General features: G+C 48.8%; 1 protein-coding gene across 1 annotated transcript in view; it reads right to left on the bottom strand.

The window, feature by feature from the left end:
• The window catches only part of HKDC1 (hexokinase domain containing 1), a gene marked incomplete at both ends in the record, with an annotated part of 52,057 nt that overhangs the window by 7,120 nt on the left and 20,128 nt on the right, over window positions 1-24,809 (bottom strand). Inside the window, 11 exons of the mRNA XM_080693890.1 lie at window positions 2,613-2,768; window positions 4,929-5,112; window positions 7,350-7,449; window positions 7,610-7,705; window positions 11,925-12,044; window positions 12,118-12,263; window positions 15,559-15,863; window positions 17,145-17,378; window positions 18,706-18,861; window positions 20,971-21,154; window positions 24,509-24,608. Coding sequence (XP_080550016.1) covers window positions 2,613-2,768; window positions 4,929-5,112; window positions 7,350-7,449; window positions 7,610-7,705; window positions 11,925-12,044; window positions 12,118-12,263; window positions 15,559-15,863; window positions 17,145-17,378; window positions 18,706-18,861; window positions 20,971-21,154; window positions 24,509-24,608 — 1,781 coding nt within the window. The remainder of the gene's footprint in view (window positions 1-2,612; window positions 2,769-4,928; window positions 5,113-7,349; window positions 7,450-7,609; window positions 7,706-11,924; window positions 12,045-12,117; window positions 12,264-15,558; window positions 15,864-17,144; window positions 17,379-18,705; window positions 18,862-20,970; window positions 21,155-24,508; window positions 24,609-24,809) is intronic.

The raw sequence follows: 24,809 nt of genomic DNA, 5'->3' as shown, positions 1-24,809 counted from the left end.
GTTCAATAAATGGATGGAAATTGAGAGAAATTTCCTACACTTAAGCCCATGATATCATCCAGTGCTAGTAGGGAAAGCAGTGAAACAGATACCTTTGTCCTTGACTGGTGGTGGAAGAAACTGAAACTCACCTTCTAATAAAATAGTGTGTCCACATGGAAATGTTCCTTTTAACCACATGTTTTTACTCCCAAAGAAATAATTTTTCAGAGGCAAATGACTGCATACAAATAGATTACAGCTGGGCATGGTGGCACACATTCATAATCCCAGTACCTGGGAGGCTGAGACGGGAAGATCTCATGTGGCCAGCCTCAGCTACCTAGTGAGACCCTCTGCAACTTAGTGAGACCCTGTTTCAAAATAAGAAATAAAAAATAGGGCCAGGGAGTGTAAGCTCGGAGGTAGAATGCCCCTGGGGTTAATTTCCAGTCCCACAAAAATAAGTAAATAAAAAGAATAATTATGAGATTACTCTGAATAGCAGGAATTTATAAATTACAAACTAGGCATCCTATACTAAAGGGAAAGTTTAGTAAATTATAGTAACTTAATGTAAACTTGTGCAGCCATTTGGAATGATAATTGTACCTAAGGGGTTGATGATGGAAGTTCCTCTTTCTTTCCAGAAGCACTCCAGCTAATAAATTTGGGAGTGATAGCATTCAATCATCACCATCTTATAATTTCTAGTGAAATAATGAATCTCAACAATAAACATCAATGACTGGTAATATCACAGAAGACAGACAGATAGACAGTTCACTAACACCCATGAAACACCCTTGCCAAAAGTTAACTCCACTTAGCTAACTCCAAATCTAATCATGCAAGCCGGGCGTGGTGGCGCACACTTGTAATCCCTGCGCTTGGGAGGCGGAGACAGGAGGATCGCATGGGTTCGAAGCCAGCCTCAGCTACTTAGTGAGGCTCTCAGCAACTTAGTGAGACCCTGTTTCCAAATAAAATATAAAAATAGGTCTGGGAGTGTAGCCCGGAGGTAGAAAGCCTCTGGGTTCCACCCCCAGTACCACCAAATCTAATCATGCATCTCCTACCGTTTTCCTGAAAATATAAGACAGAGGAGTATGCCAAATGCTGTTATCAACAAAATCTAGGAAACTCGGATAAGATAATTTCTTCAACATGATAACGGTGTTGTGGTTATGGGATGTGTGTGTGTTTGTTACTGGGAATAGAACTCAAGGGCATTCTACCTCTGAGCTTCACCCCCAGCCGGATTTTTTCTTTTCTTTATTTTGAAACAGGGTCTCACTGAGTTGCAAAGGGCCTCACTAAGTAGCTGAGGCTGTCTGCAAACCACGATCCTCCTGTCTCAGCCTCACAAATGCTGGGACTTCAAGAGTGTACCACCACACCCAGCCCACCCTCAGCTCTTTTTATTTTTTATTTTATTTTATTTTATTATTATGATTTTTTTTTTTTATGGTACTGGGGTTCCTGGAAGCCCTTCTACCTCCGGGCTACACTCCCAGACCTATTTTTACATTTTTATTTGGAAACAGGGTCTCCTAAGCCAGCGCACGCGGCTGGCTTCAAACCTGCGCAATCCTCCTGTCTCTGCCTCCCAAGCACGGGGATTACAAGCGTGCGCCACCACGCCTGGCTTATTTTTTATTTTAAAACAGGGTTTTTTAAAGTTACAGCACACTGGCCTTGAACCTGCAAGTCTCCTGACTCAGCCTTCTAAGTACCAGGATTACATGCTTGTACCACCACACCTGGCTTAGTTATGCTTTTTCAAAGAACTCATATTTTTAAAATACATTTTAAATACTTATAAACGAACTGACATAAAGTGTGAGTCTGTTTCAAATTAACCCCACCCAGAGGTGGGGCAAGAGTTGGTCATGGTTGAAGGTGGTAATGGAAACACTGAGTTCACAGCTTCTATGTTTGTATATGTTTAAAACTTTTCATAAGTGAAAAGTAAAAAGCCAGAATTGCAAATAAAAATTGCCATGAACAAACACTGAGTAAATAATATATGAGTGATATATGCAATATTACTGCATTTATGGAAAAATGTTTGCAGGTATTTAAAAAAATGAAAAGAGAATACAAGATACAAAAATCAAATTAGCAATATTTGATAGTGAACGTAAGATGATTTTTTCCAGACTTTTCTTTCATATTCTGGACATATCATCTTTTCAGAAATGGGTTTTTTTGTTTTGTTTTGTGTGTGTGTGTGTGTGTGTGTGTGTGTGTGTGTGTGTGTGTTTTGGCCTTAAGTAAACTCCTCTGCAGCCACTTGGGAACCTCAATGGAGGACTTAGTCATTCCCACCAAGTACTCTGAGACTTATCCAGGTGTCTCCTGATCTCTCGGCTGTGCTCATGGCCTGAGCTGTGACCTGATGCAGCTGGAGAGAGGAAGTGTGTGTGTGTGTGTGTGTGTGTGTGTGTGTGTGTGTATGTTACTAGAGATTAAACCCAGGGACTTCTACCTCTGAGCTACACCCCTGGGCCTATTGTGCACCACCATGCCTGGCTCTGTTTATACATTTAAATCTCCAATCTGCCCAGCCCTGGCCTGGTGACAGCACATCCCATTCAGAGCACACACAGGCAAACTTGATCACACATCACCTTTCGATCTGGGACAGGAACTTGGTTTCGAAGATGCCCCTGGTCCGGAGACGCTCTGAAATCTGCCCTCGAAAGAGGAGACCATGCTTGGTCAGGTCGATCAAGATCTGGCGCACGATCTCCCCCAGGTACATCCCACTGGTCATTTTTTCGTATCTGTTTGGGGAAGAGGAACAAATTTGATGAAGGAGGAAAAGCATCAGGCACTGGCAAGTGGTTTTCAAAAAGGACCCCGGTCTGTGTGTGGGAGGCATGCCACTCGCTGGCATCCGCAGCCGGTGGTTCAGACAAGTGAGGCCCTCTCTAGCCGCAGCCCAGAGAAATGCAACACGCAACAGCCAGCATGAGAAACCAGCTTCCGAGCCTCCTCGACCAGAAGCCAGCCCCCAGCTCTCCCACACTGGACTGCGCCATGAGAGCACTGTGGGCTGCCATCTCCAAAACAGGGAGCAGAGCAGGGCCCCACAGGACTCGTGGGAGGCAGGCATCTGGTGCACAGAGAGTGGGCTCCATTCCTAGCCTCAAAGCTGATTCTCTCTGGCTTTGCTGCAAATCTGTTCTAGCAGAGGTTCTCCTTGGCTTTGCATCTGAAGACTTCTATTCCACTAGACATTCTGCTCCTCTGCTCCTCTGTGAGATAAAGCTTAAGCTACCTGCAAACACCAGGAGTGCTCAGAAAACATCCGTTCCTTTTCCCTTTGCTACCAGGCCATGCGCTCCATGAGGCAAACAGCAAGAGGGAAGGGGGCTTTGTACACAGCCAGGCCCAGAGAAGGCAGGCACTCCGCCCAACGATGGAAGGGGGATTCCACAAGATCCACAGGGAGGCAGGGCCGGACTCCCCCAGCCTGCAGAGGTGAGTGCTTTGCGGGCGCCGGGGTCTCAGGAGCTGGGTTGTGTTCTCTAAACTGTTAAAGAGCTCATCAGTCGAAGAGATCAACACCAGGACAGAAAAATAATGGTGACTGCTAGGCAAATTCAAGTGTCTTGCTCCTTAAATTCTCAGTCCAAAAACATGAGCCTCCAGTGGATACAAACACAAAGCTAAGCTTTGTGATGAATCGTGATACTCAGATGCCCCTCTCAGGATTCAGAGATAAGGTCCTGTTATGTTTTGTTGTGTTTGCAGCACTGGACTGGAGAGTGAACCCAGAGCATCATCAACACTGGCAAACACTCTACTGCCAAACCACATCCTCACCCCAAATGTCCCTTTCTTGACTTCTTTCTTTTTTCCTTTCTTTTTTTTTTTTTTTTTTTTAGGGGGAGAGCAATTTTTGGTTCAGCTGACCTTCCAGTGACAAAGACTAGGGCAAGAAAGACAAAGGGCCACAGGCGCTCTAGGCCTCGCCGCCCTCTTCCTAAACAGCACACTCAGCCCAGCAGGCACCAAGGTGTCCACAGCCCGGGCCCCATCATAGTTCCCCCGGCCAACTTCCCAACATGCATACTGCCAGTCACCACAAATCTTATCTCCCTTATTTTATGTTAGGATATGAGAGAGTGAGAGTGAGAGTGAGAGTGAGAGTGAGAGTGAGAGAGAGAGAGAGAGAGAGAGAAAGAGAGAGAGAGAGAGAATATGAGTGTGTGTGTGTGTGTGTGTGTTTTACCAAGGATAAAAGTACAAAACTCAGAGAAATTCTACCTTAAGCTACACTCCCTGCTCTTTTTATGTTTTATTTTGAAACAGGGTCTCGTTAGGTTGCTGAGGGCCTTGCTAAATTGTTGGAGCTGGCCTTGAACCTGCAATCCTCCTGTCTCTGTCCTCCAAATACTGGAATTACAGGTGTATACTATCACACTTGGTTCTGAGTCTTTTCCTTCTCTCTTTCTTTCTTTCTTTCTTTCTTTCTTTCCTTCTTTCTTTCTTTGTTTTCTTTCTTTCTTTGTTTTCTTTCTTTCTTTCTTTCTTTCTTTCTTTCTTTCTTTCTTTTTGTGTGTGGTACTAAGGATTGAACCCAAAGGTATTATACCTCCAAGCTATTCCCCACCAGCCTTTTTATTTTTGTATGGTACTGGGGATTGAACCCAAGGGCATTCTACTTCTGAGCTAAACCCCTAGCCCTATTTTATTTTTATTTTGAAACAGGGTCTTCCTAGGTTGATGAGTATCTCAATACTTGCTAAGGCTGTCCTCAAACATGGGATCCTCCTGTCTCAGACCCCCAAGTATGAGGATTACAGGTGTGCATCACCACATCTGGCTCAGATGCAGAACTGTAATAAATACACAAGATGAAAACAGCGCTCCACCCTGGGATCTGGCTAAGTTGCTCACTGCACACCCACATCCATGTGCACATCCATCCTCTTCACCTCTGTTTGCCGGGATTCAAGGAGCCCTCGTCCACCTCCTTGTCGTACTGGGTCCGGATGTCATCTATGCAGCCGTTATCCCCAAATCCTCCCCACTCTGTGTTGATGCACATCTTCCCTTCGACCCCGTCCACCAGCTCGATGTTCCTCATCTCCTCCATGTAGCACATGTTGCTGCCCGTCCCTGGAAGGAATGACAGAGGAACTTCAGTCCTCAAAGAACCCTGGGTCTTGGCGAGGCAGAGGAGGGCGGCGAGGAAGGGTACAGCTGGGCGTGGCCGGGGCTCCACGCACAGCCCGCCGGCCTTGCGCAAGTGCCTCGTCTCCCACAGGCTCAGTTCTCATTTCTAAAAGGGAAATACTGCCTGCTCTGTGGGAAAACTGAGGTGATGTTCATGGGTTCTCTCCGCATGGTAAGTGTTGGATAAATGGCACCTGCTCTCTTCTTTATGATCATCATTCCTAAGCCAGAAGCTCACAGAGCTTCCAAAAGTCATAGACTTGGCAGTCAGAGCTGCAAGGGGCCTCAAAGGATCAGCTACCCTTGGATAAGTAAACCATTTATATCTGGGAGCCACACTTTCCTCCCTTACCCTTGACTTGGTCTCAGAACTGTTCTCAACACAGTAGACCAGGCAGCTATTACAGCCAATCAAACAGACCTCGCTGCTCAGCCCCTCCCATGGGCAAGGACACTCAAGTCAGGTAGAACGGCAGCCTGCCATGCTCACGGGGTGGGTAAGAGCCTGTGTGAAGCGAGGCCTCCACCTGGCTCTGCAGGTATTTAGGAGAGCTCTATCACCTTGTTCCACTGACCGCTCATACTCAGGATGCCCCGACGACCACGGGAGCAACTTCCTTGGGCTCTGACACTGCTCTTGCTATGTCTGTCACCTGGAGTTCCCCTTGTCCTCATCTCCACCAGTTCAAATCCCACCTGTCCCTCAACCTCCTAGAAAGAGTCATTTCTTTTTTTTTTTTTTTTTTTTTTGGTGGTACTGGGGTTCCTGGAAGCCCTTCTACCTCCGGGCTACACTCCCAGACCTAGTTTTTAACTTTATGTGGAAACAGGGTCTCTTAAACCAGCGAGGCTGGCTCTGAACCAGCGCGATCCTCCTGTCTCTGCCTCCCAAGCGCGGGGATTACAAGCGTGCTCCACCACGCCCGGCATAGAAAGAGTCATTTCTGTAGAACCCACCTTTGACCGTAATCACTGCCAGACTTTTTCCAAAGGCCCTTAAAAATGTTTGTATCACCTGAAACCATTCCTTTCCCTTCTCAGTTTCTCTCCAACTCTTCCCCTTTCTGTGTACCCTGAGAGCCAGAAGAATCCAGAGAGCAGAGGAGGTGCACTTTGTCAGAGTGAAAACCTAGCTCCCTTGGCCCAGGCCTACATAATGCAACAGTGTCTGCCTCTTCCCAACAGAGGCTGTCCAAGAGCACAATTTGAAAATCATTTCTTTCAGCCAGGCTTATAGTTCTAATACTTGGGAAGACAAGACAGGAGGATCACAGGTTTAAGGACAGCCTCAGCGATTTAGTGAGGCTCTTAGTAACCTAGGGAGAGTCTGTTTCCAAGTAAGAAATAAAATCAGTCTAGGGATGTAGTTAGGAGGTTGAATGCCTCTGGCTTAATTCCCAGTATCTCACACACACACACACACACACACACACACACACACGCGGTGAAAATTTCTTATTTCTGCATCATCTCCTTCCTCAACAAAATGAATGACTGTGGCTCAAAACCCTTAACTGAAGAAGAGACTAAATAGAGATTTAGTAAATAGACCACCTGGAATCTCAGTTGTACGTATGTGAGGTAGTGAGAGGTTCTGAGGATTGAACCCAGGAATACTACAACACTGAGCTTCACCTCCAGACTTTTTCATTTATTTTTTATATTTATTTATTTATTTATTTATTTATTTATTTATTTATTTATTTTTGGTGCTGGGAATTGAACCCAGGGGTATTCTACTTTTGAGCTACACCCCCAGCCTGAATTTTTATTCTTTATTTTGAAACAGGGTCTCACTGAGTTGCAGAGGGCCTCACTAAGTAGCTGAGGCCGTCTGTGACCACCATCCTCCTGTCTCAGCCTCCCACATGCTGGGATTACAAGCTTATGCCACCACACCCAACCCCAGCCCAATATTTTATTCTTTATTTTGAAGCAGGGTCTCACTAAGTAGCTGAGGCCATCTGTGAACCACAATCCTCCTGTCTCGGCCTCCCTGGATTACAGGCCTATGCCACCAGGCTTGGCTCACTTTCACCTCTGCTTTGAACAGAGCCTCTGAGTCACGGTACAATGCTTACACCCCCCCCCACACACACACACAAACACACCCTCACTATGTTCAGGGAACCTCAGGGATGAGATGGGATTAGGCCAGTGGGCTGTGCACGGTCACCTACCCGCAATCAGGCCAATCTCACAATCAGGATCTTCATAGCCACAGGTCATCATGGTCCCCACCGTATCATTCACGACTGCCACTATGTCCAGGTCAAACTCCTGCAAAGGAAGCAGCTCTACTGGAAACAGAAAGCGTGGGTGCAGAGGCACATCAGCAGGGTGGACAGAGGCCTTAGTCACAGGGACTGGGCCAAGATGGCAGAGCAGAGGGGCCAGGGAAGGGGCAGTGGCAGGCAGGAGCCTCAACACCATAGCCTACATTCCTCCTCTTGATGGCTTCCCTGAGCATGTCCACCACGTCCTCCCCTTCACAGTCGGTGGCCTTGAAGCCTTTGGTCCACCCTATGAGTGTTCCCTGAAAGGAAGGAGGGGAAACCGTTTGAGCAATCGTTCATGAGAACCACTGCGCAACCCCACCATCTGACAGACACAGGCAGTAAGTTTGGCTGCTGGTTAAGACACGGGCACTCAGCGCTAATAGACACAGGTACTAGGTTTGGTTGCCAGTTGCGAGTGCAAGTGCTTCTGCCTGTTTCTACCTCTGCAGCCCTAACGTGGCACAGAGATATCACTGAGCAGGATGCAGACCTGTCCATTGCTGAGTGCAATCACTGCAGCAATTCATACTCTTCAAGGGCCGGCCATGTTCCCTGCCATGACTACACAGAATCAAAGTCTGGGATCAGAGCAGTCCAACTTCTAATGTAGCCTCGGACAGACTGAGATGTCATCAAAGGTAAAGTTGTAAAATGTTTCTCAAAGCTTTGTTCCACAGCAAGAAGCCAGAGGCATCCCGTCAATCCAACAACACCAAAGAGACCTATTAGCAGGTCTGGTGTGGTGGCGCACTCTTGTAATCCCAGCACTTGGGAGGCTGAGACAGGAGGATCACACAGGTTCAAAGCCAGCCTCATCTACTGAGTGAGGCTCTCAGCAACTTAGTGAGACCCTGTTTCCAAATAAAGTATAAAATAGGTCTGGGAGTATAACCCCGAGGTAGAAAGCCTCTGGGTAGAGCCCCCAGTACCACCAAAAAAAAAAAAAAGAGAGAGAGAGAGACTTATTCATCTTATACATCAATATACAAAATGTCGCCAGGCATGATAGTGCATGCCTGCAATCTCAGTACTTGGGAGGCTGAGACAAGAGGATCACAAGTTCTAGAACAGCCTTAGTAACTTAAGAATCTCAGCAACCTACTGAAACCTTGTTTTCAAACAAAAAATTAAAAAGGGCTGGGGATGTAGCTCAGAGGTAGAATGTCCCTGGGTTCAATTCCCAGTACCACACATATACACACAAAAAAATATATCACCATAAAAAATTATGTCATAGGAGAACATTGCATGTTAGAGGAAAATGTTCATTGTAAACTATTCGGTGAAAATTTATTTAAAAAAAAAACAGTGAAGTGTGTGTGTGTGTGTGTGTGTGTGTGTGTGTGTGTGTGTGTGTTGCTGGGGATTGAACCCAGGGGTATTTTACCTCTGAGATACACCCTCAGCCCTATTTTATTTATTATTTGGAAACAATCTTGATATATTGCTGAGGACCTTGCTAAATTGCTGAATCTGGCTTTGAACCTGTGACCCTCCTGTCTGAGCCTCACAAGGAAGGACTGGGATTATAGGCATACACCACCATTTACCCACTGTGAATTATTATTTTTAATTACATGGAAAAAGGTCTGGAGCAATTTATACACCAACTCACAGACTTGCAGTCTGTGAGTGCTAGACTACAAGTGCCTTTTTTTTGTCTATATTTTCTAACTTTTTGAAAATTAACATGTATAATGTTTTATAATACCGAGAAAGTAGTATTTTAGTATTTTTATACTGGGGATTGAACCCGGAGGCATTCTACCTCTGAGCTACATTCCCAGCCCCATTTTCCTGTTTTCTGTTTTGAAGCAGGTAAGTTGCCTAGGCTGGCCTTGAACATACAACCCTCCTGTCTCAGCTTCCCAAGTACTGGGATTGCAGGTGTGCACCACCTTGACCAGCTGCAAGGCTGCACTGTTAGCCTGACGCAAGGGTTGGTCCAGCCCCAGTTCCATGGCCTACAAAGCTGGCAGAGCTGGGATGTCTGGGTGAGGAGGGGCCTTGGGAAGGAGAGGTGGCCGGCATACCTGGCAGCAGTACCTCACCCTGTGACCACAAGCCACCTCACCCTTTGGCCCTCAGCCAGCAAGGCCCAGTCCTTGTGAAATCGGCCCCCTTGTTCCTTTCCTGTTTGATATATGTAGACAGTTAGTCATCCCAACTGAAAAATCTCTTTCTTTTAAGTTGCAATTACACAAAAATTATATTTTAGTCTTCATTTCTTCTCCCAGCCATTGGTGGCGTTGCTTGCAGCTGCCCCCCCTGAATTGTCAGCACTGCTGAGAGAAAGAGGCCCTGGGAGCTCTGGTCAGGAGCACAGCTGCAGCCTGGGGCCCACAATCGCTCAAGACCGTGGACAGCTGCATGTGGCTCCTCTCCCCCATGACATACTAATTTTTAACATCAGCAGTGACACAGAAATGCAATGGTTTTGTAAAAACTTAGAACATAGACACATGCCTGTAATCCCAGTACTTGAGAAGCTGAAACAGGAGGATCTCAGGTCCGAGGACAGCCTCAGCAAGCAATGAGATTCTCATCAACCCACTGAGACTCTTTGTTTCCAAATAAAATTATTTTTTGTGGTACTAGGAGTGGAACCCAGGGGCTTTTGTACCTCCGGGCTATACTCCTAGACTTATTTTATACCTTATTTGGAAACAGGGTCTCACTAAGTTGCTGAGAGCCTCACTAAGTAGCTGCGGCTGGCTTTGAACCTGTGCGATCCTCCTGTCTCAGCCTCCCAAGCGCTGAGATTACAAGCATGCGCCACCACGCCCGGCCAAATGAATTTTTAAAAAATAAGGTTGGGTTGTAGCTAGTACCCCCAAAAAATAAAATGTTACTGATGAGGATGAATTTCCCTTTAACTCCCATCTGCCAGCCTGGGAAGTAACCTCTACTATCAGTCTGAGAGAAACCCTTCCAGACCTTTTATTCTTTGCTTATGTGCATTTTTATTCATTTTGTTTTGTTTTTTGTTACTGGGAATTGAATTCAGAGGTAGAATGCACTATTTTTTATTTTTATTTTGAAACAGTATCATTCTAGGTTAATGAGAGTCTCACTAATTGCTGAAGCTGTCCTCAAAACTGTGATCCTCCTGTCTCAGCTTTCCAAGTACTGGGATTACAAGTGTGCACTAACACACCTGGCTCTTATGTTTTTTGTTTGTTTGTTTGTTTTTTGTTTTGTTTTGTTTTGTTTTGTTTTTTTGGTGGTACTGGGATGAAACCCAGAGGCTTTCTACCTCCGGGCTATACTTCCAGGCCTATTTTTTATATTTTTATTTGGAAACAGGGTCTCACTAAGTTGCTGAGAGCCTCACTAAGTAGCTGAGGCTGGCTTTGAACCTGTGTGATCCTCCTGTCTCAGCCTCCCAAGTGCTGGGATTTCAAGCGTGCGCCACCACGCCCGGCTTATGTATGTTTTTAAATAAAAAAATTCAAGCTGGGTGCAGTGCAGGAGGATCACAGGTTTGAGGACAGCCTCAGCAAGTACTGAGACTCTCATCAACCTAGTCAGACCCTGTTTCAAAATAAAAGTAAGCCAGGTGTACTTGTAATCCCAGTATTTGGGAGGCTGAGGTAAGAGGGCTGCAGATGCGAAGCCAGCCTCAGCTACTTAGCAAGGCCCTCCACAGCTTAGTGAGACCTTTTTTCAAAATAAAGAATAATCTTTATTCTCCAGTTCAATAAATAAATTCAATCTCCAGTTCCATAAATAAATAAATAAATGAACAAACAAATAAATAGATAAATAAAGTGCTGGAAGTGTAGCTCAGAGATCTCTGAGTTCAACCCCTAGTACCATTAATTAATTGATTGATTGATTAATTCATATTATGTATGAACTACTTCAATTTGGTGGCTTTTTCTCAATGCATTTTCTTAATATGGATCGTCTACATTCGTTCACTGAGAAAATATGCCTCGAACATGATTACACAGAAATTTTTAAATCCACAAAACATACAAATAAGTGCTATTTTTGTTCTCTTCTCTTGTGTGTATAGTATTGGAGATTGAACCCAGAGGCATTCTACCTCTGAACTACACTCCCAACACTATTTTTCTTTTTTATTTGGAAACTGGGTCTCACTAAGTCGCACAGGGCCTCACAAAGTGCTGAGGCTGGCCGAGAACCTGCGATCCACCTGTCTCAGCCTCCCAAGTACTGAGATTACAAGTGTGCGCAATCATGCCCGGATATTTATCCTCATTTTTCAGATAAGAAAACCAAGATACAGAGAGGTTATAGAACTTGCCCAAAGTCACACAGGTAATAAATCTTGGATCCCGGATTTGAGAATTTAAAAAAAACCCGTAATGTTTAGAATGGTCTACCATCTGTTCCCAGCGGCCCTGAGCCTGTGCCCCGACATCAAGTGAACAGTAACTCAGCGGCGGTTGATATGCCTGGGTGGAGGAGGGCCTGGGATAAGCAGGGAGCCTGGCGGGCCTGTCTCACCTTGTCGATGTTCGCCTGTCTGCAGGGGAAGGAGAAGGTGAAGCCCAGCGGCAGCCGGGCTCCCTTAAGGCCCATGTAGTCCAGGAAGTCAGCGATGCACTGCACGATGTGGTCAAACAGCTGCGGGGAGGGAGCAGCGCTCATTTCAGCCAGAGTGGGGGCCGGTGCCCCGCACAGCCCCACCCACACTCACCTCCTCACCCGTGCCCTGCATGATCTCCAGGGGGATGGCAAAGATCTTGTTGTACATTCGCACCGACCTCCGTCCTCTTCTGATCTTCACCAGCAGAACTCGGAAGTTAGTTCCCCCCAGATCCAGGGCCAGGAACTTTCCTTTCTCTGTGGTGGAGAAAGTAAAGGCTGGGTTCCACCAGTCCACGTGCAGCAGGGACTCACGTCCAGGTAGTATGGGGAGGAAGAGGAGATGCCGAGCCCAGCAGACCTGGAGCCTAGCCTCCTGGGCCTTCAGACTAGAGGACACCAGGGCCCTGGCAGGCACCTTGAGTCTGCAGCAAAGCCCCAGGTACCACTCACACCACCACCACCGAGGTGCTATGAAAAGAGCCCTGGGCTGAAGACGAGGGACCTGACAGTTCTGCAAAAGAGCTTTCCATCTTGAGGAAGAGAGGCCAGAACTCACCTTCTCACATTTGTAGAGCGAGGACCCTTTCAGCTCTAACTCCATGGCCCAATGGCCTGTTAGGAAGTCCATGCACCTCACACTGCATTCTAGGCACAGGACATGCTGAAACAGGCGCTCACGGGGGCTCGAATCCGGGCCAGGATGTCCTGACCACAACGGACTCCGGAAGGTGTTCCCACCCTGTCTGTGCAGCCTCGGGGAGCCCTCACCATAAGCAGCAGCTGAGTCTTCTTGCCCCTCTCCCCTCCCCTGATCCCTAACCTGGCTGAGAGGGAAGCACATCAGGTCCTCTCTCCACAGCGCCGCACAGGCCCTCAAGCAGCGCCTCTGGCTTCTCTGCCACCTCGGGCATCGGAGTCCACGGCCCAGAACCTCTCTCCTTGCTCTGAGCCTCGCCCACTCTTTCTAACCGCACGGGTCTTCCTGCTGTTCCTTGAATTTGCCAAAGGATCGCTCCTAGCTCTCTCTCTGCTCCTTATCCTGCTCTAGCTTGCTCCACAGCATCTGTCCTGACCTGATGGTGTGACATTTGCTAGTGCATCGTCTGCCAGCCCACAAGGCTGTGCGCCCCACGCGGGGCAGGGGGCTGCCCCGCGGCTCTATCGCTGGCCCCGCAGGCCTGACATGGAGGTGCCTAGTGGAGCCTCGAGGAACCAAGGCAGAGGATGGAGGAGATGGAGGAATGAAAGATTAAATTTCTTTTACTGCTCTATTTGCTTTTGTGCCCTGCAAACCCAAAGACTCGGGCTCTAAAAAAGATCCAAAGAGATGCAAAGCTTGTAATAGGTCATTTAGCCCAAGTCTCAGGGCATCCGTGAATCAGGAAATATTCCCCCTTTAGGTAACTTATGAAGTGGTTGTGGAGATAAAACAAAAGGAAAGGTTCAAAAGCAAATTATAAGATACGAAGAATTTCATAAAGGTCATTATTTCCAGAAGAGGTTCTTGAGATTTAAAAAGGTAAAATAATTCAACTAAAAAACTAATGGAGAGCAGGGCATGGTGGCACAGCATTTGTAATCCCAGCATTCGGGAGGCTGTATCAGGAGGACCCAGGTTGGCAGCCAGCTTCAGCTACTTAGTGAGGCCCTCTGCAACTCAGTGAGACCATGTTTCAAAATAAAGAATAACAAATAGGGCTGGGGGTGTATCTCGGAGGCCGAATGCCCCTGGGTTCCATCCCCAGACCAGCAAAAAATAAATAAATAAATAAAGCCGGGCGTGGTAGTACAGGCTTGTAATCCATGCTTGGGAGGCGGAGACAGGAGGAACACACAGGTCCAAAGCCAACCTCGCTGGCTTAAGAGACCCTGTTTCCAAATAAAAATATAAAAAAAATAGGTGTCTGGGAATGTAGCCCAGAGGTAGAAGGGTTTCCAGGAACCCCAGTACCACCAAAAATAAATAAATAAATAAATATAAAAAACTGATGGAGCTGGGCATGGTGACGTACACTTGTAATGCCAGTATTTGGGAGGCTGAGGCAGGAAGATTCTAGGTTCACAGCCAGCCTCAGCTACTTAGTGAGGTCCTCTACAACTTAGTAAGACCCTGTTTCAAAATTAAGAATAAAAAATAGGGTTGGAGGTGTAACTCAGAGGTAGAATGCCCCTGGGTCAATGCAAAAATAAAATAAAAATAAAAAATTGATAGATCCAGGCATGGTGGTAGACTCCTATAATTCCTATAATAGTAATTAAAATATAACTCCTATAATAGTGCTTAGGAGGCTGAAACAATAGGATTGCGGTTCGTGGACAGGCTCAGCTATTTAGTGAGGCCCTCCACAACTTAGTGAGACCCTGTTTCAATATAAAATAGAGTTAGGGGTATAGCTCAGAAGCAGAATGCCCCTGGGTTCAATCCCAAATACCAAAAAAAAGGGGGGGATGACTGGTTGGGCATGATGGTGCATGCCTGCAATCCCAGTACTTGGGAGGCTGGGACAGATTGAAGCCATCCTCATTAATTTACCATGACACAGCACAACTTAACAAGACTATGTTTCAAAATTAAAAAAAAAAAAAAAAGCCAGGAATGGTGGCGCACACCTGTAATCCCAGCATTTGGGAAGCAGAGACTGGAGGATCACAGTCAGTGGATTGCCTCAGCTACTTAGTGAGGCCCTTCACAACTCAGTGAGACCCTGTTTCAGAAATGATAAGACTAAAAAAATAGGGCTAGAGTGTAGATCGGAGGTACAATGCTCCTGGGTTCCATCCCCATACAACAAGAAAAAAAAATTTTTTTAAGATTTTTTTAAAAGGTCTGGGAGAAGCTGGGCGTGGTGGCGCACAGTTGTACTCTCAGCATTCATTCGGAAGGCTGAGACAGGAGGATCGCAGCTCCCAGACAGCCTCAGCTACTTAGGGAGGCCCTTTGCAACTCAGTGAGACCCTGTTTCAAAAAAAAAGAATAAAAAAAAAAAATAGGGCTGGGGTGTAGCTCGGAGGTAGAATGCCCTGGGTTCCATCTCCAGTACCTCAAATGAAAAAATAAAAAATAAAGGTCTGGGGTATAACTCAAAGGAAGAATGTCCCTGGATTCAATTCCCAATACGTAAAAAAATAAATCACTGACGGTACTATTTGGTGATTTCTCTGAGCTGAGCCAGAGGAGTAGGAGCAGGATGAAGAGCTGGTAAAGTCTGGGCAGAACTAGATGAGAAGAGGGAAGAAGGAATCCAAGCCCTGGATGAGAACGGCACGGGAGGAGCTGGGCAGGACGAGCAGCCGGACCAGCCCGAGCATCCAGCAGGAAGCTCAGGGAGGAGCTTGGCCTTCGGTCTGCTCACAGTGGGGCCATCTGCTTCTCACCACACATGCAGACACGCACGTACACGCACACACAGGTTAATGAAGGCACGTGGGTTCAGGAGGAGGCCTGGCCTTCTCCCTCCTCCCCCAAGGCTCTAAAAGCCGGGCACCTCCCTGGATTTCAAGTTTTGACAGCGCTCTGGCGGCCCTCAGAGCGGAGGGCTGTGCCGCCCACCTGTGCCGTCAGGCATCCCGTAGACGTAAGTGGGCAGCATCTTGACCGTGGCCAGCGTGTGGGTCTCCTTCTTCAGCCCGTACTCCAGCTCCGCCCGCATCCTTCCCTGCACCGCCACAAGCTGCTCCCGGGTGAGCCGCAGCAGAGCCAGCACCGCGTCGATCTGCTTCCGCTGGGCCTGCACGCGCGAGGCCACCGCGGTCACCATGGCGGCCCCCTTGGTGCTGCCGCTCTCTGACAGCAGGAAGCGGACATCGCAGTTGGGGACCAGTTTCCTCACCACCTTGTGCAGGCGTTTGGGGTACCTGAAGGTAAGGATGAGAGCAAAATATTAGACAGTCATAAAGGGCCAGGCCCGGCCTATGGGAAGGACCAGGTAGAGTGAGGAATGAGTTGCCTCTTCATTTGTTGGGTGGTGGGGAGGGCAGAGTTGTTATGTGGGGGGGGGTGTGACTAGGACATCTCAGGCAGTGGGAGGGACAGCTGGGGGGCTCAGGGAAGGGCTTATTTGATCAGCTAATATATACTTTTTATATGGGGATGGAACCCAGGGGCATTCTACCTCCGAGCTATACCTTCAGCCCTATATATTTTTTATTATTTTGAAACAGGGTCTCACTGAGTTGCCAAGGGCCTCACTAAGTAGCTGAGGCTGCCTGTGAACCGTGATCCTCCTATCTCAGCCTCCCAAATGCTGGGATTACAAGCGTGCACCACCACGCCCCGCTGGGAAGGATTTTCTTTCTCTTCAATTCCAGTATCACCTCTTCTAGCCAAATGGGCTGTCACTCTCCATCTTTTTGGGAAGTTCTCATTTCCTCTGGCCTTCCCACCAGGGAACTTCTGCCATTCCTGTTTTTCTCATCTATAACTAGGTAAATCTTTCTTTCTGGCCTTACCACATAGTAGGTTTTAATGATAGATAGATGGATGAAGGGATGGATACATGGATGGATAGATGAATACATGGATGGGTGGGCAGTGGGCAGACACATAGATGGATGTAACCTTCCAAACCAAGCAATTGGTGTTGGCAGACTTTTATTTTTGTACTAAAAATTGAACCCAAGGGCATTTCAACCTCCGAGCTACATCCCCAGACCTTTTTAGTTTTAATTTTGAAATGATCTCACTAAGTTGTTAAGGGTCTAAGTTGTGAGGTTGACCTCAAACCTGCAGTCTTCCTGTCTTAACCTAAGTACTAGGATTTGACAGGTGTGCATTCTACCTCTGAGCTACACCCCCAGCCCTATTTCTTATTCTTTATTTTGAAAGAGTCTCACTAAGTTGTAGAGGGCCTCACTAAGTAGCTGAGGCTGGCCATGAATCTGAGATCCTCCTGTCTCGGCCTCCCAAGTGTTGGGATTACCACGCCTGGCAGCAGACTATTTCTTTAAGAGTGGTTCCCCAAAGCAGCCCAGCCAGCTAGATGAATGTGGCTCTGATTCACCCATCTTGTAACCTCAGAACTATAATGAGGTGGCTGGTTCCAGCTGCCCAGATGAGCAGCATAGCACAGAGAGAACACTGGGACCCTGCTCCAGGGGGACTTGTTTGTGGGGTATAGGCTGGCAGGTGCCACTCACTGGGGGTGTATCTTGTAGAGCGTGCCATCCATGCCCACTGTGGTCCGGAGCCTCGTCACCTTCTTGTTCTCCCGGAGGCGAGTCAGGATGGCCGCCAGGGCTGCTGCACAGAGATTGGCCGAGCGGAAGGAGACGATGGTACAGACATGCTGGACAGCGATGCAGTCGGCCTCTGAAGGCTCCAGGCCCAAATCCACCAGGATCTCTCTTGTATTAGCAAGGCCTTCTTTATGCCTGGCCAGGGGACAGGAACGAGGGGCCCTCTATGCCATGGACATCCTCCTGGGAGAACCGGGTCCCCCACCTCCCAGGACTGTAAAAATAAATAGCCTTGTTCACAGTAATGTAGTTGTAACAATAGCGATGTCAGCATTGATAAGAGCAGGTACTATTCACAGAGCACCGGCTATGTGCCAGGAACTTGTCTAAGAATTTTATATGTGTTAACTCATGTCCTAGGGAGAAGTACTGTTACTACCAAATTATACAGATGAGAAATGTAAGGACCAGGGAGGGTAAGTAATTTCCCCTGGTCACACAGTAAATAAATGCTAGAGCCAAGAGTTAAATTCAAGTAGATTAGAGCCCACACATGCGTGTGTGTGTGTGTATGTGTGTGTGTGTGTGTGTGTGTCGGGAGGGTACTAGGGATTGAACTCAGGGGGCATTCTACCTCCAGACTATACTCCCAACACTTTTGTTGTTGCTACTTTTTGTTTTGAAACAGGATCTCACTGGGCTGCTAAGAGTCTTGCTAAGTTGCCGGGGCTGGCCATGAACCTGCCATCCTCCTGCCTCAGCCTCTCACGTATTGGGATTACAGGCACGGACCACCATGCCCTGCTAAATCCCACACTTCTAACTACCCTGTGCTATGCAATCCATTCGCAGACACTGTCACTGCCAAGCTCTGCAGCCACACCTGGGCATCAGTGTCCCTCAGCTGAGCTCAGAATCTAAACTGATTACAAAGCTCAGAGCAATGCCAGGGATTCTCAGCCTGAGGAGCAAGACCCGAGGTGACTGGGGCCAGCTGCCTTCACTAGCCAGCCCCGCACTGCAGGCCCTGAGCGTGGCACCACAGATCACCAAGCCCACAGCCGGCCCGGCTGGGGGAAGGTGGAGAAGGCCCTGGCTACGGCAGTTCTTCACCTGGATCCCATACATGGGCTTTAAAGGGTCCCAGGGTGCCCCAGTATTGTGAGCAAAATTATGCACAAATGTGATTTTAGGGAGAAAGCATCTAGAACTTGAATCACATTCTCAAAGATGTCGATGATCCCAAAATTTACAAGTCACCACTTTAGGGAGAAAGAGCAATAAACACGGAGAGAGGGTAGCTCTGTGACAGCAAAGTCCCTGGCTGATGAAACTATCAAGAATGTGGCAGCTAAGTCACAGAGAAACGGCTAGTCTGTCCGGGGCTGTGCAGGGCTTGAAGCCCTCCCCAAAGAGGAGGATAAAGTCCCCGCTGCTGTCCTGCCCCCTGAACGTACCACACCCCCGCTGCCCACCAGCCCCGCTCAGAGCCAAGGAGCAAGGGCAGCAGCCAGCAACTCACTTCTCCATGGCGGCCACGTGCTGCGTTTCGATCTTGCCCTTCGTGTGGAGAGCGGAGGACTTTGCACCGCCAAACAGGAGGCCGGCCTTGGCCATCTTTAGCAAGATGAGCCTGACGAGCTCCCCCAGGTACAGGCCGCTGATCATCTTCTCGAACCTGCAATTTGGTGAGCGTCAGTGGAAGCTACACCTTGGTTATTCAGCATCGGTTCCCAAAGACCGAGTCTCCAGTCAAGGTCAGGAGAGTGTGCGGGGCAGGAGCTCTGGGACCAGGAGGCCTCAGCCTGCCTCTGTGCAATGTGCCCTGGGGGGAGAGCACAGTCCTGTAGGAGCTGCACCCTCCTACCTGTGACAGGACAGGGCGCAGCCAGAGGACATCAAAGGTCCTTCCTGCTCACAAAGTGCCAGGCTCCAAGAATCTTCATTCCGGCCACCCTGGCCGAGAGAGTACGAGGCTCAACACCGCAGATTCCAGCTACCTTCCTAAGACCATGCAACCATCACGTGACGCACCAGCTCCTGACTCAGGTGCTTCCAACTCCCACACCCAGCTTCTGTACAAGAGCAAGATGCTCCTGGAATTTGAATTTGGATTGTCCCAAATGCCCAAGAGTTAAAGGCTTGGTGCTCAGCCTCTGTGGTGCTCTTGGGAAGAGTGTGTGTGTGTTACTAGGGATGGGACCCAGGGGCATTCTACCTCCAAGCTACACTCACAGCCCTGGTTTTTAATTTTATTTATTTATTTATTTATTTATTTATTTATTTATTTATTTTGCGGTACTGGGGATGGAACCCAGGGGCATTCTACCTCCAAGAGGTACCCTCAGCCCTATTTTTTTTTATTCTTTATTTTGAAACAGGGTCTCACTGAGTTGCAAAGGGCCTCACTAAGTAGTAGCTGAGGCTGTCCGCGAATCACGATCCTTTCTGTCTCAGCTTCCAGAATGCCGGGATTGCAAGCGTGTGCCACCATGCCCAGCTTGTTTTTTATTCTTTATTTTGAAACAAGGTCTCACTAAGTTGCAGAGGGCCTCACTAAGTAGCTGAGACTCACTGTGAACCTGCAATCCTCCTCTCTCAGCCTCCCAAAGCACTGGGATTACAAGTGTTCTCCACCATGCCGGCTCCATGTTGGGACATTTAAGAGGTAGGGCCCAGTGAAAGGTCTTCTGGTCACTGTGGGTGTGCCCTTGAAGGGGATGTGGGGACCTCAGCCCCTTCTTCTTTCTCTCTCTTCTTCACACTCACTCATGAGGTACATGGGCCTCCTCCATTTAATAAGCCATAATAATGTGTAAGATTCAGCTGTGCATGATGGTGCACGCCTATAATCTCTGTACTTGGGAGGCTGAAATAGGAGGATTACAGGTTCAAGGCCAGCCTTAGCAACTTGGCAAGGCCCTCAGCGACTTAGTGAGACTCTGTTTTAAAATAAAATAGGGCCGGGCATGGTGGTGCACACTTGTAATCCCTGCGCTTAGGAGGCGGAGACAGGAGGATCGCGCAGGTTCGAAGCTAGCTGCGCTGGCTTACGAGACCCTGTTTCCAAATAAAAAGTATAAAATAGGTTTGGGAGTGTAGCCTGGAGGTAGAAGGGCTTCCAGGAACCCCAGTACCACTAAATAAATAAATAAATAAATAAATAAATAAATAAATAGGGCAGGGGATGTAGCTCAGAGGTAGAACTCCCTCTGGGTTCAATCCACAACCCAAATAAAAATAAATGTTTAAGACTTTACGTGTAGAAAGGAAAAGAAAATCAGCTGCACCACCCGCCTTCAAGGTGCTCAGCCTGTAAAGAGCAGAGGCAGACACGCAAATATTTACTCTGCAGATGAGAAGGGCGTGGGGCCAGGAAGGAAGGGTGTGTGATCGGGAAGGTCCTGCCTGGGCCGCCAGGTGCTGTGACATCAGACCTCTGAGACAGCAGGGAGGGGAGCCTAGGAACACCGCGAGGCCTGCGGCTGCGCCCACCCCTGCTCTGGTACCTCCTGGGGCCACTTGCCCTCGCGCTCCTAGAGGTCTGGCTCACAGCCTCACCTCCAGTGCCTTATCCAGAAATATAGACTAAACTAGAATTGAGGTTATGGTCTTGGGGGATCAGTCCATCTCCCTGACTTCGATTTGCTGGTCAGTCAGATGAAATCGAAACTCCAGCCTGGCCTTATAAACTCACTGTGATGGAGGCCTCGTCACAGCCAGAGAGCCTCGCGGGTACACTGGCTCCTGAGTGAGCCGGAGGCCCAGGTTCCGGCGAAGCACTCACAGTTGCTTCCCCGGGTTGAGCGAGCCCTGGTCCAGCTCCCTGTCAAACTCGGTGCGGATGTCCTCCAGGGCGCCGTCGTCCCCGAAGGCCCCCCACTCCGTGTTGATGCACATGCGCCCCTCGTCGCCCTCCACGAGGTCAATGTTGCTCATGTCCTCCATGTAGCAAGCGTTGGTCCCAGTCCCTGAGGAGTGAGGGGTCAGAGAGAATAGGCGAAGGGCACGGGGCTCCCGGCTGGCGGGACTCAGAGCCCAGCTGCCCGGTCCTGACCAGTGGCACCGGGGCTCCTGGTCCACGCCCCGGGGCTGGTTCTGGCGGAGGAAGGCAGCTTCGGGCAGCCTGAGTCCAGCAAGAAGGAAGCTGACTAGTCAAGTCTACACTCGCGGGTGCTGGTGGCTTGCGTTATGAATGGACTCAGTGAGGAAGCAGTCCCCGAGGAACCTGCCTGAAAGCTAGCGGTGCACACTGCAGCGGAGGAGGAGCTAAGCTAACAGGCAACTACTTAGAAAAACAAACTGGTCAGCCCAGAGTAACTTTTAAATCCCTTCCCTACAATCCTCTCTTTGGGGGCTGGGCCACTGGAGATTGAACCCAGGGGCAGTCTATCTCCAGGCTACACTATCAGCCCTATTTTATATTGGAAACAGGGTCTCGCTAGGTTGATGAGTCTTACTACTTGCTGAGACTGTCCTCGAACCGGCGAGCCTCCCCGCCCAGCCTCCCAAGTACTAGAATCACAGGCGTGCACCACGCGCGATGCCAGGCTTCCACCTTATCTTTGACAGTGGTCAGCCATCACATGTGAAAGTAGTGTCCTGTTGTTTGAATACAAAATCACTCCAATGAAATGCCTCAGGCACTCAAGTGTTTGGAAACAGCTGCAAATGCATGCAACTTTTTGAAATCTTTTGGGATAATGGAAATGTTGTAAAATGAGAAGGAATGCTTACAAAGCTAAGTTTACTAAAATCTCACTGAACTGTCACCTGTGGTCAGCTGGAGCCAGAAACCTTTTATGCCTCAACAAAGCTGCTTTTAATTTTTTTCATGTGTTTCTATCGTCCCCTGGCCAATACTCTGGTCTGAGTAATTATCTTTTTTTTTTTTGTGTGTGTGTGTGTGTGTGTGTGTGTGTGGTACTAGGGATGAAACCCAGGGGTGTTTTTACCTCTAATCTATACCCTCAGCCCTATTTTTTATTCTTTATTTTGAAACAGGGTTGCAAAGGGCCTCACTAGGTAGCTGAGGCTGTCCACGAACAGCGATCCTCCTGTCTCAGCCTCCCATATGCTTGGATTACAAAAATTAGGTCTGAGTATTTTAAATAACAATACAAAAATGGAGAAGTGTCAAGAGCAGAATATGACTTAGGCATGGCACCCAATCCATAGGTCACTAGGCAATGTCTTCATGATGGAATCAGAGGACCACAGGTGGACACCGTGACTGGAAAGCGCCCTTGGCGTTCTGAGATGGGGTTCCCGGAAACAGAAAGGCATGCCAAGTCCTGGGGTGTAGAGACCCTGCCTCATGGGAAAGGCTGAGGAGGCACTTGTGTGTGTGTGTGTGTGTGTGTGTGTGTGTGTGTGGTACTGGGGGTATAACCCAGGGGCTTTTCTACCTCCAGGCTATATTCCCAGACCTATTTATTTATTTATTTATTTATTTATTTATTTATTTAATGTGGTACTGGGGTTCCTGGAAGCCCTTCTACCTCCGAGCTACACTCCCAGACCTATTTACATTTTTATTTGGAAACAGGGTCTCCTAAGCCAGTGCGCGTGGCTGGCGCGCGCGTGGCTTGGGAGGCAGAGACAATCCTCCTGTCTCTGCCTCCCAAGCGGCTTCCCCAGACCTATTTTATACTTTATTTGGAAACAGGGTCTCACTAAGTTGCTGAGAGCCTCACTGAGTAGCTGAGGCTGGCTTCCAACTTGTGCAATCCTCCTGTCTCAGCCTCCCAAGCACTGGGATTACAAGCGTGTACCACCACGCCTGGCTAAGGAGACACTTTTAGAAATTAAGAAAGCACAATGCAGAAAACTTTCCCAGTCATGGTAAAAGAGTAGGAAGGGGAAAAGTGAGTATCCAAGAACAACCTCTAAACCGGACATAATGGTACACACCTATAATCCCAGTACTTGGGGTGTTGAGACAGGAGGATTACAGGTTCAAAACCAATATAAGCAACTTAGTGAGACCCTGCTTCAAAATAAGAAACTGGGCTAGGGTGTCGCTCAGGAATAGAATGCCTTTGGGTTCAATGCCCAGTAGAACCAAAGGAAGAAAAAATAACAACCTACAAATCAGATCAGCTGCGTTTCACGGCCCGCCTGCAGAGCCCTTCCCACCAGCTAGACACCTTCACCACGCGTGGCCTCCCATGGCAGCACGATGCCCTGACCGCTCATCCTGCTTCCGCCCTCGTGCCCAGGAGTCGACTCTCCACACAGCAGCCCACGTGCATTTTCTCAATGTACGTCTGCATCCCCACCCCTCACCCAAAGGCCTCCAGCGAAACGCTGAGGCATCCAGTGACCACGCCCCATGCCCTGTGCAGCCTGCCCAGCCCATCTCCGCCCCGAGTCACCTACCACCCTCAGCCTTGCCTCCCTCGCTGGGGCCTCTTGGGTTCCTGGGTCCCCAGGCTCCCGCCGTAGGAGTCTCCTTCCTCCCCAGGGTCTCTGTGTCCACCTGCATTTTTGCCCTCTGAGGCCCTTGTCCAGCTGCCCCCAGGGAAGCTTCCCTGCCCCGTACTTCAGCTCGCCACTGCTTCGTTTTCTTGACCACGCCGACCACCATCAGAAATCATGGTATTAGCCGGGCGTGGTGGCACACGCTTATAATCCCCGCGCTTGGGAGGCTGAGACAGGAGGATCACACGGGTTCGAAGCCAGCCTCAGCTACTTAGTGAGACCCTGTTTCCAAATAAAATATAAAAAAGGTCTGGAAGTATAGCCCGGAGGTAGAAAGCCTCTGGGATCCACCCCCAGTACCACAAAAAAAAAAAAAAAAAAAAAAGGAATCATGGTATTAGTTCAGGTCTTCTCTTTTTTTTTTTATGGTACTGGGAATGGAACCCAGGGGCATTCTACCTCCCAGCTACACCCCCAGCCCAGCCCTATTTTATTTTCTTTATCTTGAAACAGGGTTTCACTGGGTTGCGAAGGGTCTCGCTAAATAGCTGAAGGGTCTCGCTAAGTAGCTGAGGCCGTCAGCAAATCGCGATCCTCCAGTCTCAGCCTCCAGAATGCTGGGATGACAAGTGTGCACCACCATGCCCGGCACTCTTCTTGAAAGCCCAGGACGCTCCAGGAGCCACCAGTGGGAACCCAGTGCCAAGCACAGGCCCCGCACCCCGCGGCACCCGGGGACACTTGGTGAACAGATGGATCAGCCAGTCAATCAGCTCCCCTCCCCTGTGCTGCTGCTTCTAGGCAGACTTCCTCAGTCCCCTCCTGCTCCCTGGGATTTTACTGAAACTAAGCCCCAAACCAGTCCTCTCCCTTCCCTCCGCAGACAAGTCCACCCGAATTACCAATGATGACACCGACTTCACAGTAGGGGTCGTCATAGGCACACGTCATCATGGTCCCCACGGTGTCGTTGACCAAGGCCAGGATGTCCACATCCAGGTCCTGCCAAACACAAGGCCCGAGGCAGCAGCGGGTGAGAGGGGTGTCCTTCCCCCTCGTCACAGAGGAAGTGAAAGCCCAGGTGACTGGTTGAGACCTCTAGACCCTGCCTGCTGGGCCTGCCTGGAAGACTTAGGCTTTTCTCAAGATTTGGGGTCTAGCTGGGTGTGGTGGCATGTGCCTATAATCCCAGTACTTGGGAGG

The sequence above is a fragment of the Muscardinus avellanarius genome, assembly GCF_963383645.1.
Source record: "Muscardinus avellanarius genome assembly, chromosome: 4".
Lineage (NCBI taxonomy): Eukaryota > Metazoa > Chordata > Mammalia > Rodentia > Gliridae > Muscardinus > Muscardinus avellanarius.
The sequence above is the reverse complement of the archived record's forward strand: the minus strand, read 5'-3'. Positions and strand labels throughout refer to the sequence as shown.